This window comes from Nicotiana attenuata, unplaced genomic scaffold (genome assembly GCF_001879085.1).
Source record: "Nicotiana attenuata strain UT unplaced genomic scaffold, NIATTr2, whole genome shotgun sequence".
Classification (NCBI taxonomy): domain Eukaryota; kingdom Viridiplantae; phylum Streptophyta; class Magnoliopsida; order Solanales; family Solanaceae; genus Nicotiana; species Nicotiana attenuata.
This window is the reverse complement of record NW_017672876.1, coordinates 67,534-86,952: the sequence shown is the minus strand read 5'-3', so window position 1 is coordinate 86,952 and position 19,419 is coordinate 67,534. Positions and strand designations below refer to the sequence as shown.

Here is a 19,419-nt window from a genome sequence, read left to right as displayed (position 1 = left end):
ATATATATATATATATATATATATATATATATATATATATATATATATATATATATATATATATATATATATATAGTGATTTTTGGTATTGAAAAGTTATTTGAGTTTGTTAGTAGTTTGAAGTCAAGGGGTTTCCTGGGCTAGGTAACCGTTAATGGAATATCCGAGGCAAAAATTTTCTGCTTTGTGGAGTCAACTCGTCTATAACAAATCGTCAAAGGGGTATTGTTGTTTTTAAAGACTTTTCTCATTTCTATGTAAGCATATGTAACAATTACCAAGTAAGGTAAAGGAGCAGCAGGGAGTGTTATGATTAATATATATTTGTTCTCGAATTGTTTTTGGATAAGAGCACCTAAAAAATATATGTTATATATCCTCAGCTTCGGTACCACAAATACTGCAAGGTTAGAGTCACAAATATTTCTTTGGAAGAGGGAGTCTATTGTGAACTACAATTCAGATGAAGGTTTTGATTTTGTTCAAAGGGTTTAGGTTTCATAACTAGCTGTAACTTTTTCTATCACTGACCTCCATGTTAAATTCTCCATTTGTGCTCTTCATCCAAGAGTAGCCAACTACTGCTGGTTGAACTTGCTTTATGGAACTGCTTAACATTTTGTATTTTATACTATCTGGCAGGAAAGACATAGCATTATTGTTGAGTGTTTAGTTGACAATAATATCGGACAAGATTTGTTATTGTCAGGTAGAAAGACATAGCATTATTGTTGAGTGTTTAGTTGACAATAATATCGGACAAGATTTGTTATTGTTCATGCTTCATAGAGGGGCCTTGTATTAAGGATCTTAGGAGCCCCTCATTATTCATCTAGGCATCCTGCCAAATGTTAATTGATCGCTTATTTTCGATTTCCCAGTGAACTCCTTCCCTATATAATTGGCTACCTTCTATAATATTTTTCAGATATGGGAGTCGTTCTTGTCTTGAAGGAGCCAGTCCTATCGGTTATTATTCTTATTGTATTTATTATGTAAAACTCTTGTCCATAAGGAATTATTTTTTCTTTTTAAACTCTTTAGCAGCACTAAAGAAAGAGTTCTTCCACCTTGACTTATACAATCCCAGCCCCCCCCCCCCCTTCATTTTTTAATTTAACCACTATATCCCACTTTAACAAGTGACATTTCTTTTTTAAAGAAGTGATGTCTCATAAGAAATTTCTTTGGATGGATCTATGTTTTTTCAAGGTGATTTGCGGCAAACTGTATATTTTTTGCATTACATGATTAAGGATGCCCGCTAACGTGGTTTTGATGGTGACCCTTTCCACTTAGGTTAGATGGTCAATCTTTCAACCCCTAAGTCTATTGTTAAGCCTGTCAATTATAAATTGAAAGTCCCCTTGGAGGTTTAGGAGTTCATCATTGGAAAGCCTAGGTACTTTCCAAACTCATTAATACTCACTATTTTATCCATGGGTGTGTTACCATAGAAAAATACCCTAGATTTGCTAACGCTAATAGATTGCCCCGAAAAGTTACAAAATTTATTAAGTGTATTTATTAAATTACAGCTCTTTGATTGGCAACAGATAAGAGAATTAGGTCATCGGCGAAGAATAGGTGGGATAAGGGGGGCCATTGTTGGAGAGCTTAACCGGATCACCTTCAACAGTCAATTTCGTGGTGGATTAGATAAATAAGTAAGGTGATAAGGGATCATCTTGCTTAATTCCCCTTGATGGCTAAAAGAAACATGTGCTTGAATCGTTAATTGAGAGAAAAGTTGAAGTTGTTGAAATGCAAGACATGATTAGCTCGATTAAGTCTTGAGGAAACTTTAGGAATGTGAGGGAGAATTTGACAAAGGATCACTCAATTTATAGAAAGCTTTTTAGAAATCAACAATGACATTGTCCAAGGCTCTTCTTTCCTTCATGAAGCTAGTTTGAGTCGTGTGAATGAGTTTATGTAGGAGGGACTTGATTCTATGAACTATAACTTTTGTAACTACTTTGTATGTTGTATTACATAAGCTAATGGGTCTATAGCTTGATAGTTTTTACATTTTGACACTTTGGTATTAGACAAATGTACGTATTGTTCATGTTCTCCGTCATTCTTTTACTATTAAAGCATCTTTTACAAAACTCAAGCATCTTATCCTTTGTTTCATTCCAAGATTTTCGATAGAAAAACGGGTAGAGCCCATCTGGTCCAGGAGTCTTGTAAGGTTTAAAGAAATCTACAACCCTTTTTTATTTCTTGATTAGTAATATTTAAGCTTAGGACCTACTGGTCATCGTTGTCTACGGTAGCATAATATGACATATAAGAAATGTTTTTGTAAGAAACATTTTGGCTAGCACTTAATAGGTTGTTGTGATAGTTTTTAACTATAGCCAGGATGTCGCTTTGTTCATAAAACCAATTTCCATCTTTAGGCTAAGTATTCTATTTTTTCTTCTTCTTTGCATGATAGTGATGTGAAATTTTTTGTGTTAGCGTCACCTTCATTTAACCACTGGAAAATGGGACTTTATGGCCATTTACATTGTTAAAATTAAGAAAGTGTCCTTTTTAGATCTATTATGTGTAAAAGATAGATCTCTTATGTGTAAAAGTAAATCTCTCATGTGTTAAAAAAGAGATAGAGTCATAAAACTATCAAGTTTATAAAGACCCACAAAACATAAAATAATACATAATTCATGCCTAATTCTATGTGAATTTATATCTATATCTATACTAAAAGCACGGAGGCCCTTAGCGTAGTGTCGTTCGCCTTTTATACCCATTAAAAATAGAGTTCACACTGCTAATATAGTAATTTAATTTTTTTCTAATATTTAGGAATTTAAAATCAACTAAAATTTAGTTATTAGATCTTTCCTTATTTGAAACATGTACAAAGTCCTAATATTTAGGACTTTAAAATCAATTAAGATTTTACCTTATATTAATTATCTCCTCATTTGAACTGTATAATATAATATAATTTTTCGTACGTCAATTTTCTTAATATTAGAATTTTGAAAGTAGAAAAAACATATTTGCTTCGTAACGAACTTACCAACAACTCGTGGAGGTGCAACACGTTAAATAGCCAATCAAGCTTATTATTTATCTCTTCTTGCAGCTCCCAATTCCCGACCATCAAAGAAAATGAGTAACAGACATTTCCAACTTCTTAGTCATAGCGCTCGAAACCAATGAATAATAAATTCCATATTTTTGTATTATATTTAAATTATCTTTCTACTGAATTTCTTGTGTAATATTTGAAAATTACTCTCAGTAATTAAAAGAAATAACTAAAAAAGTATTTAAGAATTTAACAGAGAAAGCGAGAGAAGTGGTTGGCAAGAGTCAATAACACCAATGCTTTCGCAAACTCAAAAATTCAAAAAAATATCAGAGCGTCTTCTCTACCCTTTAAAGTAAAATTTTTATTAAATTATAATCATAGTCAAGTATTTAAAATTTTAAATAAGCTAATACAATGATTTTTAATCAAAAAAATTATTTTATTTAATATTAAGAACAAATAAATAAGTCTTTAAATTAACTAATAGCAAAAGAATCTCATTGAATTATTTTTTAAATTAATCATATAAAAACATCTTTTTCAAGTTGACAGAACTATTAAGGTACATAAATTTGTTTCCGCTAGAAGAGCATTAGTGAAGAAAGAAATTAAAAAAATAAAGCAAAATCGATTAAGGTATGGTAGCAAGAGTCGAATTTGTTAATACAAACCTCAAGCAACAAGGATGAAATAGTAGATGACAAAATATTTTCTACCTGAGTTGTCATTAAATTTTTTTTCATTTATTCTAACAAATGATAATTTTCTATATTTTTATATATTAATTTATTTGTTATAGAATATTAACTCAACATTAGTCATTTTTAGACTTGACATTGTCACTTCTTTTTTTCTAGGAGTGATAGAGTCACCCACCTTATCTCAAAGTCTCCAAAAAAGAACATAAAATTCAAAATTTAATTTATTACTTCATAAATTTTGAAGAATCGTGCTAAAAGTTTTTTGGGTTAATTATTTATTCTCAGTATCAGGTCAAAAAAATAACAATAACTTTCATAAGATATTCTCAAATAAATCCTCGTTGAACATAATAAGGCATCCGCGGATTTAGGTGGCACAAGATTTTTTTTGATAGGCTAGCTAAATAGGATCAACATTCACTATTTTAGGACTCCATACTCTCATCTTTAATTTTTATTTTAAAAAAAATCACATTGTTTAATACTAATATACATGCATAATAATTTTAAAATTATGTACTCATGAATTTAGGGTACACACGTAAAGCGTTTATCCTGAGACTAGTCTTATCTAAAATTGACAATCCACAATTCATTATTTATGTGGTGTTTATTTTTTATAATGGCAAATCAAATAATGTAATAGTTATATGGTTTCTTTCTAATCTCTCAAACCATAATTATTTTTTAATCTCTGTAATTGCATATTATATTATATTATATACTATATTAATTACACATTCTAGCTTTCTAATGAGAGACGCTCCAGAAGAAGACCTGCAGAGAATTTACCACCCATGACGCTATTCACTAATTATAAAATTGCAAGGCAAACGCGTTCCACACCAATACCTTAAAAAGAAAATAGTGGAACTATGAAAGCCCTCAAAACTCTTTCCTCTTATTGATCCGGGTTCCGACTACTTCATTGTAAAATTTACAAAAGAAGAAAACATGATAAAAGCGCTATATAATGGACCTTGGTTCATATATGTTTCTTCATATCAGTACAAAAGTGGGAACCAAATTTTATAGCATCCCAAGAAAAAAATCTATTCACAGCTATTTGGATAAGACTCCCACAACTTCCGACTGAGTTCTACGATGCATTCAAAAAATTGGCAGCACGTTGGGAAGACTGTTGAAAATTGATGCTTGCACCTCATCCATCCTTAGGGGAAGATATGTTAGACTATGTGTTGAACTGCCCCTCAATATACCAGTTATGCAATTCGTTTATATTGGAGATTATAAGCAACCTATCGTATACGAGGGGGAAGGTGTCTTATGCAAATCCTGTGGCAAACTGGCCACGTTGCCGGGCAATACAATTTTTTATTGAAATCAACATCAACCCAAGAAGTTGCTACTTGTAAGGAACCAGTGAACATACCGAAAATAAAATGGACGGAGGGGAATGGCAAACAGTATCATTCAAAAGGAGAAAAGATCCACCACCCACAAAGACTTCTAAAGCTGCCTCCACACTGCAGAGTCAGGTATTTCAGTTAAGACTTTTGACGCCACCACAGGTAAGTATCTTAATACTCAACTCTTAAATATAAATCTCTTGCTCAAAGCGAAGCGAGTTCCATTACGTATTGATTGGTGAGCTAATCAATATCAAATATGAAAGGGAAATCGTTAAATTATTCAATTAGATAATAATTGAATAATTTAAGAATAATTGAATTATTTTTTCAAGTTGATTCAAATTATTCGAACGTTTTATTACTTATTTATTTTTGTTTGGCGTTTAAAAAAACTTTTTGAATTCCCGGTAGAAAGAGATTTCGCTAACGAAAAAGCCTTTAATGCTATCGAATATCCCTTCCTTTTCCAAATATTTTTACGAATACGCTTTTTTGATGTCGAAGTGCATTTTTTTGGAATCAAAGCAAGGGATACTACTAATCAAAATATTATTGAGAAGGAATACGTACAGATAGACCCCCCCCCCCCCTAGTCACGAAAACCATCCTTCAAACTACCACAATCAACCAATGGTTTTTGGGGGACACCACCAATCCCCCCTTGGAAAAATTAATTGAAAAAGATTATTTTAATCTACAAATGGACACAACAGGGGAAAACGTGGAGGGAATGGTGATTGACATGTGAGCAAGCATGCATGCCTCTAATAATCACTCCCTACTAATCCCTACCAATCACCTTCAAATAATTCTACTAACGATATTATAAGCATGCAAATCACCCCATCCGCTTCCACTTTCCCTAATATTCATTTACTTACTAATCTCCCCAATCAAAAACAATCAATATTGCATGAAACTAGTGCCACAATCCACCTGTCACATGCTCAAAACCCTAGCACACAAATGGCCAGTAAAACTGAGCACGTGCCTTTAAGCAAATCTCATGCAGATTTCGGTGAGCCTAATATAAATCACACGCTACTCCACTCTATGGACATGCAAAGCAAAGAGTTGATCATTACCTCTCCCCTTACCCCTATCTTCCCTACTAGCGCAACAAGCAATCCTTCAAATCCCTCACATATAAATCCAGCCAACAAACATGCCAAGAATTCCAATCACCCTAAGAAGAAGGTGCAAACTAATCGCAATACTAAGGCAACAAAGGAGCCAAATAATGGCAAACTTACCACCACTACCACCCCACATAGCCAATCACCAACTTGCTATGTCCAACTCTCAGTACCATCGGATCATCAACCTCTCTCTTAGGTAGAGATGGGCCTGATGGGGCATGCAATCCCCCTCAACATGATGATCGATGGTCAGAAAATTGTCCTAGTGCTCCAAAACTTACACTATCTTGCTCAATTGGTCTAATGCAACTAGCAATGAGCAACTACATAAACCATGTATGGATCAACAATATTCTCAACCCCATAGCGCCAAACATGAACCCCAATCTCACCCAAACGATGTGGGAGCAGTGGAACTTACCTCATCATTTTGTCCCACTTCAACCACAATATCTTCCTCTGGACCAACCCTTCTTCCACTAGAGATCCAACCTAAATCCAATCTACATTCAATGGGATGTGCATGCAAATCGTGCAGTGAATCGGCATCAAAATGCACCTCCTATGGCACAACCACCACAATCACTACCCCTAAGCTCCACAAGAGCCAAACAAGAACCACTAGAGCCAATGATAGCAGATCAAGAGGGGGACAACCTCAACCAACCATCATTGGTGGAGTTCTCAAGCCTCAACGAAGTAAAGATATTTCTCTTTACGGAGATGCAAGATCAGAAGCAGATACTCAGTTGTCCAATGGGACTATACAAGTGCTCGATGGATATAAGTCCACCTCAAGATCCAACAGTGGCACAACATGCAATGATACTAGTTCCCAGCCTGAGGAGGAACCCCTCCTTAATAATTCCAGCTAGGGCGAACAGCCTCCAACAAGACCCCCTCATCAACATGAATCAAGCTACTAACTTCATCATATAGAACATCCGCAGAGGTAATAATGAAAACTTTAGGAGAAACTTCAGAAAATTAGTTAACACCTATAGAACATGCATGGTCACTCTTTTTGAAACTAGAATGGATAACCACTCCACCCTACTAGATGGTTTTGGTTTTACTGAAATGATTGGAATCCAAGCTGAAGGACAGGCAGGAGGCATGGTGGTTCTTTGGAATCACAACATTGTCACAATCCATAATTTTGTTCGTAGAAGCCAGGAAATCTCGGCTACTATAGACTATAGAGGTGCTGCCTTATCGTTATAACTGGCCTTTTACTTCTATTTATGCTAGTACTGACAAATATACTCGTAATATTCTTCGCAATAACCTTGAGTCAGTGGCCCAAAATTACACTGGACCTTGGCTTATGGGGGGGGGGGGGGGATTTCAACGATGTCATGTCCTCTAATGAAAAGTATGGTGGGAACCTTATTTGATAAATGTAGAATTAAAAACCTTTGGGCTAATATTAATAACTGTAAACTCATTGAAATTAGTTTTAAGTGTTGTAAATATACTTGGTCAAATCGAAGAGAAGAAAGAATGATCTCATTATGGAAAGACTTGATAAAGTTTTTGCTAATGAAGAGTGGATTAGTATCTTCCCACATGCATCTGACATCTACCTACCAAAGACTCACTCTGATCATAATCCCCTCCTAATAGAATTAATTCCCAAACCTGCCTATAGGAATAGACCTTTTCAGCTCGGTGCAACCACCCTTCTTTTAAAACCCTTGTCTCACAGAGCTGGAAAAATCAAGACCTGAGTGATGCCACCACCACTTCCATAGAAAAGGTTAAAATCTGGAAAAAAAATACACCTTTGGCAACATTTTTCGTAAAAAGAAAAAAATTCTTGCAAGACTAAAGGGTATTCAGAAATCCAATCACTACCCTACTAGCCCTTTTCTCCAAAATCTTGAGAAAGACCTCACCAATGAGTTTAATAGTATTCTCAAAATGGAAGAGGACAATTAGAAACTTAGATCCATAATTATGTGGCTTATTGAAGGAGAAGCAAATACCATGTTCTTTCATATCACAACCACTAATAGGAAAAAAAGGAATAAGGTTATGTTTTTTAAAAACAACATGGGACATTGGATTAATGATCATCAGGCAACCCTTAATCATGTAGTAACGTATTTTCAATATATATTTCAAACATCTCACACTGCCTCAAATTGGTCCCAAATCATGGGAGACAACCCTATAAGCCACAAGGTTGACCTCTCTTTTTAGATGACCCCCTAACAACTCAGAAAATTACAAATGCCATTTTCTCCTTTAAACCTTTCAAGGCCCCAGGGCCAGATGACCTTCATCCTTTCTTCTATCAAAAAATATTGGAGTATAGTGGGTAACTCAATCATCTCCTTTTGTCACAATGTCTTTCAAACACAATGTTTCCCGAAAGAAGTAAACAAAATATATCTATGCCTTATCCCAAAATTCCACAATGCAATTATCTAAAGAATTTTTGTCCTATTAGTTTGTGTAACACCATCTACAAGGTTATTACTAAGATTATAGCAAATTGCATTAAACTTTTCCTCCAAAATATCATCAGCCCTTACCAAACTAGTTTCATTAAAAATCATAGGGCCGGTGACAATGCTATAATTATTCAAGAGCTCCTTCAACATTTAAACAACATGAAAGGGAAGAAAGCTAACATGATTATTAAACTAGATCTCGAAAAGGCTTTTGATCGCCTCGAATGGTCTTTTATTTATTGCACCCTTAAGTTTTTCAAATTTCCCTCCTCAATTACCAAATTAATTATGCACTGCATTACCACAAGAAATATTGCAGTACTAGTAAATGGTAATGTCACTAACTATTTTTCTTCCAGTAGGGGCATTCGCCAGGGAGATCCTCTATCTCCATATATCTTTATCTTATGTATGAAAATGTTGTCCCAGCTCATTTTATATCAAGTGGACGTATTGAATCGGGATCCTATCCGCATCAATAATCGTTGCCCCAATCTCTCTCACCTATTTTTTGTGGATGACCTTACACTATTATCACAAGTGAATACGAAAACTTGCTCCACAATCCAACGCTGCCTAGATCTTTTTTATAACCATTCAGGCCAAAAGTGTCACGACCCAAAATCCACTAAGGGTCGTGATGGCGCCGGACACCACTGTCAGGCAAGCCAACACCAAGAAGATAATTAAATTCTCATTTTTAGTATTTATTAAAATCATTTCTTTTATACATTAAACAATAAATAATGAAATTTACTGAAATAATAATGATGTCTTTAACAAATCTAAATACCGAATAATCCCATAATCATCCCAGAACTCGGTGCATGAGCAATCACTAGGAAATCAAATGAAGTACAATAACTGTCCGGAATACAAATTTGGACAGAAGGTAAATACAATACACTGAAAGAGACTATGCTGGTTGCGGGTCGCCTCGAGAGATGTAGCTCACCTAAGTCTCCATATCATCCATGCTGCTACGCCCATTAGGCCGCTAGAGGTACATGTGCCTGTGCAACAAAAATGCACAACGAGTGTAGCATGAGTACAAAAACAACGTGTACTCAGTAAGTATCCCGTCTAATCTCGAAGAAGTAGAGACGAGAGGTCGACTTCGACACTTACTAGCGGTCCAATAATAATATACTAATAATAAAGTAAATTGAGGATTTTCATAAAAATGGTTGTAACTCGGTAGCATGAGGCAAGTAAACAATTCTTTCGTTTATAGGAAATTCCCAAATTCATTTTCATCATTTATACTTTTATCTCAGGCCAGGGAGAACAAATATCAACATCTATGAATTTTAAGGCAAGCAATACAAGCATGCGCAAATCATGCCGAGGTCGTACGGCCCGATCCAACAATATTTAAACTGTGCACTGCCAGAGGGTCGAATGGCGCGAACCATAGATGCATCTATTACCCCGCTCGCGAATCATACATGCGATGCAGTCAAATATAAATAAACAATCACCCCGCTCGCGAATCATACATGCGACGCAGGTACACATAGCAACACGCATTCAAACAGTCAATCAAGACTTCATCAGGGAAACAATTATTCAAGGAGGTGTCAATTTCTCCTTTACAAGTCGAGAAACGAAGTTTAACTCTTTTAGAAAATTATTTACCACTTCGATGCGACTAAAATAATTTAAACTATCAATAAGGTTACAATTATTTCAAGTAGAGCATGCTTTTGGGTCCTAGACTACCCGGACATAAGCATAATAGTAGCTACGCACGGACTCTCGTCACCTCGTGCATACGTAGCCCCCACAAATAGAAGCACATATTCAATTAATTTACCTATGGGGACAATTCCCTCTTACAAGGTTAGAAAGGAGACTCACCTCGCTCCGAAGTTCCATAACCGGCATTCCACGCCCTTCCGAAGACTCAAATCGATGCATAACGCTACAGAACTAGCCAATAATTATGACAACCCATTAATATATGCTAAATTACTCATAATAATTCAATTTATAATAATTTCTAACCCCGGTCGAAAAGATGACAAAATCGCCCTCGGGCCCACGTGCCCGAACTCTGAAATTTTTCGAAGATAAACTTTACCCATAACCTCACGAACTCAAATATATAATTTACTCTCAATTTCATGCCCAAATTCGTGGTCAAAATTCAAAAATACCAATTTCTAGGTTTTCTACCAAAAATCCAAGTTTTCACTAATTTTCCATGAATTTCCATGTTAAAATATATATATAATCCAAGTATTTAACTTGCAATATGTGGGAATCACTTACCTTGACATGGATGATGAAGATGGAGCTCCAAAATCGCTCATAGGTCAGATCCCATGGAGGAAATGAGATGAAATGAGCCAAACCCATTTTTGCAAACTTATACACTTCCCAGGTGATCCTTCTTCGCGTTCGTGAGACCCCCATCGCGTTCGCGATGAACAAAATTCTCAAAAGTCATTTCCAAACTCTTCTCAGACAGCCTCTAGTATAATGGCCATAAATTTTTGTACAAAACTCTAAATGACAAATGGTTTAATGTTTTGAAAAATATACATCAAGATCTACAACTTTCTGAAAACTAGACACAAAGGGCTACAACTTTCATTTTTGGATCATCTCCAAATTCCTTATAGATTGTGAGAAATGAGCCTCCGAAGTCAGACCTGCGTAACAAAGATTTTCTTCTTCGCGAACGCGAAGAACAAAATCCCTGAAGCCAAATCCTTCTTCGCGAACGCGAAGAACAACACCAGACACCAGCATCAACTATAGTAAAACAGCCCAAAATAATCCGAAATCACCCCAAACACACTCGAGGCCCCCGGGGCCCCGTCCAATCACACAAACCAGTCCCATAACATAACACGGACCTGCTCGAGGCCTTAAATCACATCAAACAACATCAAAATCATGAATCGCACCCCAATTCGAGCTTAATGAACTTTAGAACTTCAAACTTCTACATTCGATGCCGAAACCTATCAAATCACGTCCGATTGACTTAAAATTTTACACACAAGTCACATTCGACGTTATGGACCTACTCAAACTTCCAGAATTCCGACCCCGATATCAAAAGTCCACTCCTGGTCAAACTTCTCAAAAACCTTCAAATTTCTAACTTTAGCCAAATGACTCCAAAATGACTTACGGACCTCCGAATCTACTTACGGATGCGCCCCCAATACCAAAATCACCATACGGAGCTATTCCCAGACTCGAAATTCCAAACGGACATCAATAACACTAAAATGCACTTCAACCCAAACTTATGAAATTCTTCCAAAAATACTAACTTCCACAATAGGTGCCGAAATGCTTCCGGCTCATCCAAAACCCGTTTCGGATATACGCCCAAGTCCAAAATCATCATACGAACCTGTTGGAACCTTCAAATCTCGATTCCGATGCTGTTTACTCAAAAGTCCAAACTTAGTCAATTCTTCCAACTTAAAGCTTCCGAAATGAGAATTCTCTTTCCAAATCAACTCTGAACTTCCGAAATTCCAGTTTCGACCACGCGTACAAGTCATAATACCTGAAGTGAAGTTGCTTAAGGCCTCAAACCGTCAAACGACACGCTAGAGCTTAAAATGACCTGTCGGGTCATTACAAAAAGATTACTCTACCAAATCAAAAATCAATTTTCTAGTAATTGTAACCCTAAGGTGGCCAAAAATATGGATGAGATACTAGGTATTAAAATCAGCACCAACTTTGTTAATTACCTAGGATTTTCAATGTTCAGAAAAAACCCCTAAAGCCACTGATTTCCAGTTCCTCATTGACAAAATGCGGAGTAAACTAGCATCTTGGAAAACTAATTTTCTTTCCTTAGCTGGGCGTACCGCACTAGCTAGTGCTTCCCTTAGTTCAATTCCTAGCTATTATATGCAATATACCTCTCTTCCTACCAAGGTCCTCAAGCATATAGATAAAATCTAAAGGAATTTTATTTGGGAACTACTACCAATAAGAAAAAACTCCACATGGTGAAATGGAGCGTATTAACCAAATCCAAAGGAGAAGGAGGCCTGGGCCTGCATGATGCTAATTCAAAAAATTTCATTGCCTTAACAAGCCTCGCTTGGAGACTCTTATCATCCCCCGCAGCTCCTTGGACCACTTTCTTGGCAGCTAAGCATGCCTTTAATAGATCACACACCAACAATTCCTTCATTTGGAAAACCATCCTGATGGGCTGGCTCCTTTGTGTCAAGGGAATTCGTTGGCTCCCCTCCACAACCTCAAATCTCAATGTTTGGCATACCAATTGGATACCAAATACTCGTTCCTTGCGTAGCATCGTTGAAGGTCCTCTAACAAAACTTGAAGATAATCTCAAAATTAGAGATATTTTTAACGACATTGGTTGGTCTTTAACACGACTGTCCTTTGAACTTCCTGAAAAGATCCACAATAACATCGCCTCTATCACTACACTCATATACCACAATATGCATGACATCCCTATTTAGGGTCTAAGTAGTAATGGAATATTCGACTCCGGCACTTGCAAAAAACTTCTTAGTGATAGGAAAAGCCACCCAAAAGACTTCGAGTGGATTTGTTAATACCAATGCCCTAGTAAAATCAAGCACTTTTTATGGCTATGCATGCATAACAGAACCCTTACCAGAAAATACCTGGCCAACATTGGCATAATTATTGATGAAACATGCCCTGCCTATAGGAAAAATCCTGAAACTATCCATCATATCTTCCTTGGATGTAAGATTGTCCAGGGTCTCTGGAATCTATTAGGGCACACCAACACTCACCATCATTCTCATGATTCATGGCTTATCATGATTCGTGATCTAAACTTAAAAAATCCTTCACCATATCTACACGGAAGGACCTATTTGCTTTGGACATATGGGGCATAAGGATTAATAGAAACCACAATAACCATAATAACACGTCTCTTGATGTCTCACTTAGGAGGATTATTCATCATGTTACTGAATTCAAATTCTTGACAGAAAAGCATAAGCATGTTCCTTTAACATCTTCTGTTCATATTCAATGGAGGAAGCCTGGTAAAAGATTGTTTAAACTAATTGTAGATGGAGCCTTCATACATAACATAATGCAATGTGGCCTCAGAGGAGCTCTCAGAAATGCCAAAGGAGATTGGATTATGGGTTTCAAGCGACGAGCATATGGTGTCACACAGCTACATGCAGAACTTCTTGCTTTACAAGAGGGACTAAGAATTACAATAGAAAATAACCACAACCCCTTAGAGATAGAAATAGATTCCACAGAAGCAATCCAAAACTTAACGCAAGGAAGTATTATTTTTAACAATATTATTCTTTGTTGCAGGTGGTTAATGCTCCAAATGAAGGAGAGGAAAATCTTGCATAGTTTTCGTCAAGGAAATTCAGTAGCCCACAAACTAGACAAGGAGGCCCTGAATCTAAGTAAAATATATAATACTCAAATGCTGGCTGCTCCACCCTTTTGTGTGCTGAAGTGTCTCAAGAAGGATGCAAACGAAGAAATAACTTTTGTTAAATATCTAACTACTGATGCATGTAATAGACTAGCAACTATGGGTAATCAATGTGTCTTACATGACACCTCTCTATTTTGTAACCAAAGTGCCCATGATGGCACTAGTAAAACTTGTAATCCTATGGCACTGCTTTAGTATTAATGCATAAATTCTTATTTCTCCCCAAAAGATATTATATACTATATTATTTTATTTTACGCTTGCAATATTTTTTCTAATATAGAAAATGAAGAAGTGTATAGCTCATTACATAAATGTCAATTTCAAAAATATTTATTCACTAAGATGGTTACTATGTTATTAACTAATATCCTCTTGTGGGTTAAATTTCCGAAGTTTTCTGATAATTGCTGGAGTTCTAATTCCTTAAACATTATTGCAAATGCAATTGAGATTTCTTTATTTGCAGATGTACTGCTAAACAAACAAAGATATCGTTTGCTAGGATGTTAATATAGGTGAATGTCACTAAACCATTACCAAATAAAATAATTGAATGGATCCTTTTTGGCAAAATATTCCACAAACTATGTTGTATGGTTGGCAACCTGAGCTTTGTGGAAAATATTTGCAAGTTGCCGTGATTGTGCAACATTTATCAAAGAGCAGACTATCTCAGATATGAGCAACGAGACAATGAGATCTAATATCATCCTTCCTTTTTGCTTTAGTTATGGGGTACCTAAGTATATGTTTAAATGGGTCGAAAACAATCAAGAAATTTAATTTCATCCAAAATGTTTAAAGCCAAGGATCGCACATCTTTGCTTTGTTGATAATCTACTGTTATTTCCTAGAAAAGACATTGTATTAATAACACTGCTTCATGAGTGTTTTGCACATTCCCTGCAGCACGTGACTTGCAAGCTAATCTGTCAAAAAGCTTAGTGTATTTGGTGGAGTTGAAGAAGCGAGAAATAATGATACTACAACAATTAGGATATGGCCAAGAAAAATTACCATTATGATACTTAGGCATCCCTTTGGCTACAAAGAAGCTCAATATGATACAATAACAACCTTTGGTGGATAGAATAGGTAAAAGAAGCTCATCACAGACAATAAAGATGCCTGTATATACAATAGAATTCAATTAATGTAAAATATAGAGAAAATGGAGCAATCTCCTTGTATATTATTGCAAGAAGTAACAAGTACAGTCAGACCTCTCTATAACAATATCCCTATATAATAGCCATTTACTATAAAAGTCGAGTTTTTCTCGGAACTGAATATTATATTATGTTGTAATATATATCCTCTATAACAGCACTTCACTATAGCAGCCAAACAAATTTCGGAACAAACGAGGCTGTTATAGAGAGGTTTGACTTTATATATACAATTACATATAGCTTTAACTACAAAAAGAATAAAAAAGGAGATCCTATAAATCTGGTATGAATCCCTATAATTTTTCTAACTATGTACATTATATAATAGTATGTCTATATTCATTGTGTGTATATTCGTTATGTCTACGTTCATTCTCTAGTATGTCTACATCCATTCTGTAACACTCCCCTTCAAGCTGGAGCATAGATATTGATCATGCCCAGCTTGTTACGAAGGTAATCAACTCGAATTCCATTCAACGCCTTTGTGAATAAATCAGCTGGTTGCTCTCCTGTCTTCATATAGCCAGTGGATATCAAGTTCTCATGAATCTTCTCATGAATAAAATGGCAGTCAACCTCAATATGCTTAGTTCTTTCATGATACACCGAATTTGACGCAATATGGAGGGCAGCTTGATTGTCACACTAGAGTTTTGCTGGTATTGGATGCTCCAACCCAATTTCAGTCAAAAGATGAATATAATCTCACACGTAGACTGAGACATAGCTCTGTACTCAGATTCAACACTGGATCAAGATACAACACTTTGCTTCTTACTTCTCCACGATACCATGTTCCCTCAAACAAAGACACAATAGCCTGTAGTAGATTCTATTAATTTTGGATCCAGCCCAATCAACATCTGCAAAACACTCAATACGAGTATGGACATGATTACTATATAATATGCCAAGTCCATGAGCTCCTTTCACGTAATATAAAATCTATTCCAAAGTTAACCAATGCTTGACCGTTGGTGCGGACATGAATTGGCTAACAACACTTACCGCAAACGCGATATCTGGATGAGTCACAGTGAGGTAGTTTAATTTTCCAACTAACCTCCTGTATCTCTTTAGATCATCAAAAGGATCGTCATCATCTTTCATAAGATGCACATCAGGAACCATTGGAGTACTGCAGGGTTTAGCTGCTAACTTTCCAGTTTCTGCAAGCAAGTCAAGAATATATTTTTTCTGAGATAAAAAAATTCCATTCTGGCTTCGATTTATTTTTACTCCCAATAAGTATTTCAACATACCCAAGTCCTTTGTATGAAACCTAGTGTGTAGGAAAGACTTAAAGGGAAGAAATTCCCGCATAGTCACTTCCTGTGATAACAATGTCATCAACATATACTACAAGAAGAATAGTTCCAGTTGTTGATTGCCAATGGAAGACCGAATGATCACACTTGCTCATTTTTAGCCCAAACTAGTAAACTACCCCACTAAACTTGCCAAACCAAGCTCGAGGACTTTGCTTCAAGCCATACAAGGACTTCTTCATTTGACAGACTTTCCCATACTCTCCCTGAGCAACAAAACCGGGTGGTTGCTCCATATACACTTCCTCCTGAAGATTACAACAAAGGAACGCATTCTTGATATTCAACTGATGTAAAGGCCAATTCTTAGAAGCAACTAGAGAAATAAATAAGCTGACAGAAGTAAGTTTGACAACGGGGAGAAGGTGTCGAAATAATCCACCCCATAAGTTTGAGCATACCCTTTAGCCATAAGTCTAGCTTTAAGTCTTGCCACGGAATCATCTAGATTACCTTTAACTGTAAAGACCCACTTACATACCACTGGTTTCTTTTCCTTGGATAAATCCACCAAATCCCATGTTTGTTTATCCTCTAAGGCATGTATTTCGTCAAGCATTGCATCAGACCATTCTGGATAATTTAGAGCTTTCTTCACTATTTTAGGTACCAACATGGAGTCTAGATCAGAGTTCTATACGTAGAGGATAAGCGATCGTAAAAAATAAAATTAGCAATGGAATATGCGGATTTGCAAGTACATGTACCTTTGCAAAGAGCAATAGGAAGGTCAAGGTCTTTTACTGGATCAGGTAGAGGAGGATCTGATGACGAAGGAACTGTTGTAGGAGATGTATCATTTGTCTCTCGCCTCCGCGAGTAAACTTGAATAATTGGCGGTCTTGCTAGCACAGTTGGAGCAGGTGCTGGAGGCATAATAGTTGATTGTTGCTTAATAGAAGAAATGGAGACAGAGGAATATTTGGTTCTTCTATCAAAGTATGGGTAACCTGATATACTAGCCACTAATCTTCCTCCCCCTGGACTGTAGAAATAGGAGGTGCATAGAAGAATGGTGTAGTCTCCGAAAATACCACATCAGTTGACACTAGATATTTGCCACATTCATTAGCATAACATCAAAACCCGTTCTGAAGGCGAGAATAGCCCAGGAAAATACATTTCAATGCCTTGGGATCCAACTTGGTAACAGATGGTCGAACATCTCGGACATAACATGTACATCCGAACACCTTAGGTTCCACCGTAAACAATGACTTGTCTGGGAAAAGAACACTGTAAGGTACATTACCACCAAGCACAATAGATGGCATGTGATTAATCAAAAAACAGGTTGTAGAGACTGCATCAACCGAGAACTGTTTAGGGACCTTCATTTGGAACAAAAGTGTCTGAGATGTCTCAAGTAGATGTCTATTCTTCCTCTCAGCAGCTCCATTTTGAGAAGGTGTATCAACACATGAAGACTGATGTAGTATACCATGTTTTCTCATAATAGGACCGAAATAACTCTGACATGTATTCTTTAGCGTTATCACTTCTTAGAATACGTACCGAAGCATTAAATTGAGGTTTGACTTCAACACAGAAGGCAGAGAAGTGAGTAAACACTTTAGAGCGTCTTTTAATAAGGAAAATCCAAGTTATTCGAGAAAAACCATCTACAAAAGTGACAAAATACCTATGTCTGATTTTGGAAACAATAGGACATGGTCCCTAAGCATCAGAATAAACTAACTCAAAAGCTGACTCAACTCGCTTATTAACCCTTGGACCTAATGAGATGCGATGGTATTTTGCAAATCGACATGACTCACAATCCAATGAAGAAATATTCTAAAACTGAGGGCAGAGCTTCTTCAACAGAGGTAAAGAGGGATGTCCCAATTGACAATGTGCTTTAAAAGGAGACATAACACTCGAACATGCAACAGATCGGGGCTCCCATTCATCAAGCATATATAGATCACCTGATAAATATCCTTTTCCAATGACCTACTTCGTTGTAAGATCTAAGAATAAATAATGGTCGGGAAAAAAAGCGACACAACAATGAAGGTCTATAGTCATTCTACTAACAGAAGATTAAAGGCCAAGTTTGGTAGACTTAATACATATGACAGGTTAATAGAGGAAGTTGGTTTAACAGTCCCAGATCCAACACTGTTACAAGTTGATCCATCAGCTACAGTAACTGGAGAGATTGTTTTGTGTGACTAAAAACTAGAGAAGATATTTGGATTACCTGTCATGTGATTTGTGGCACATGAATTAATCACCCATTTATTTGAGTAGGTGATAAAACATAATTTATCAGACCCAGCAAAATCAGCAACCGAAGAAGATTCCTTAGTTGATTTTTGATGAAGGAATTTTAGAACCTCATGTGAAGCCAAGATTATTGGACTATGAGACATAGCCACAAGTCCATGAAATCAGTAAACAAAAGAGAACTTCAACAAAATGACCACAACTAGAACTTTACACAAATAAAGTTACCCCACGGAATACAGAATCAGAAGTATGCCCAATGAACCAGAGAATAAGTGAGAATCAAACAGAATAGAGTTCCAACTGATATAATTGAAAAGTTCCACCAAGAATTTGCTCAACAAGAACACTCAAAGTATCAAAATAATGGAAGAGGAACCAATTCCACTAAAAAGATACCCAACAAATATCCAAAAGATCAAGTAACAGAATCTCTTCTAACTCAATCACCAGAATGATCTTCACTTGAATAAAGCTCAACAGGCTAAAGATTCACAGA

General features: G+C 36.2%; 2 protein-coding genes across 2 annotated transcripts; one reads left to right on the top strand and one right to left on the bottom strand.

Annotated features, from left to right (window-relative positions):
* Positions 1-7,300: 7,300 nt before the first annotated feature.
* Positions 7,301-14,091, top strand: LOC109214792. The gene is made up of 3 exons (XM_019378742.1): positions 7,301-7,469; positions 13,704-13,990; positions 14,050-14,091. Exons 1-3 carry the CDS (start codon positions 7,301-7,303, stop codon positions 14,089-14,091), a joined length of 498 nt encoding a protein of 165 aa, XP_019234287.1.
* Positions 14,092-15,768: 1,677 nt separating this feature from the next.
* On the bottom strand, positions 15,769-18,142 carry LOC109214791. The gene is made up of 7 exons (XM_019378741.1): positions 17,775-18,142; positions 17,396-17,673; positions 17,170-17,285; positions 16,808-16,936; positions 16,623-16,692; positions 16,369-16,529; positions 15,769-15,909 (listed from the first exon to the last, which is right to left on the bottom strand). Exons 1-7 carry the CDS (start codon positions 18,140-18,142, stop codon positions 15,769-15,771), a joined length of 1,263 nt encoding a protein of 420 aa, XP_019234286.1.
* Positions 18,143-19,419: the final 1,277 nt, after the last annotated feature.

What these genes read in the sequence shown, in the direction of transcription:
- LOC109214792 (XM_019378742.1), top strand. Translation starts at nt 7,301, where the DNA reads ATGGATAACCACTCCACCCTACTAGATGGTTTTGGTTTTACTGAAATG. An exon ending in GGCTACTATAGACTATAGAG is followed by an intron (nt 7,470 to 13,703) that starts GTGCTGCCTTAT and finishes AATTCTTGACAG; the next exon opens with AAAAGCATAAGCATGTTCCT. An exon ending in TAGAAATAGATTCCACAGAA is followed by an intron (nt 13,991 to 14,049) that starts GCAATCCAAAAC and finishes TCTTTGTTGCAG; the next exon opens with GTGGTTAATGCTCCAAATGA.
- LOC109214791 (XM_019378741.1), bottom strand. Translation starts at nt 18,142, where the DNA reads ATGAGAAAACATGGTATACTACATCAGTCTTCATGTGTTGATACACCT. An exon ending in GTTTCATACAAAGGACTTGG is followed by an intron (nt 16,530 to 16,622) that starts GTATGTTGAAAT and finishes ACTTGCTTGCAG; the next exon opens with AAACTGGAAAGTTAGCAGCT. An exon ending in ATCCAGATATCGCGTTTGCG is followed by an intron (nt 15,910 to 16,368) that starts GTAAGTGTTGTT and finishes ATTCATGAGAAG; the next exon opens with ATTCATGAGAACTTGATATC.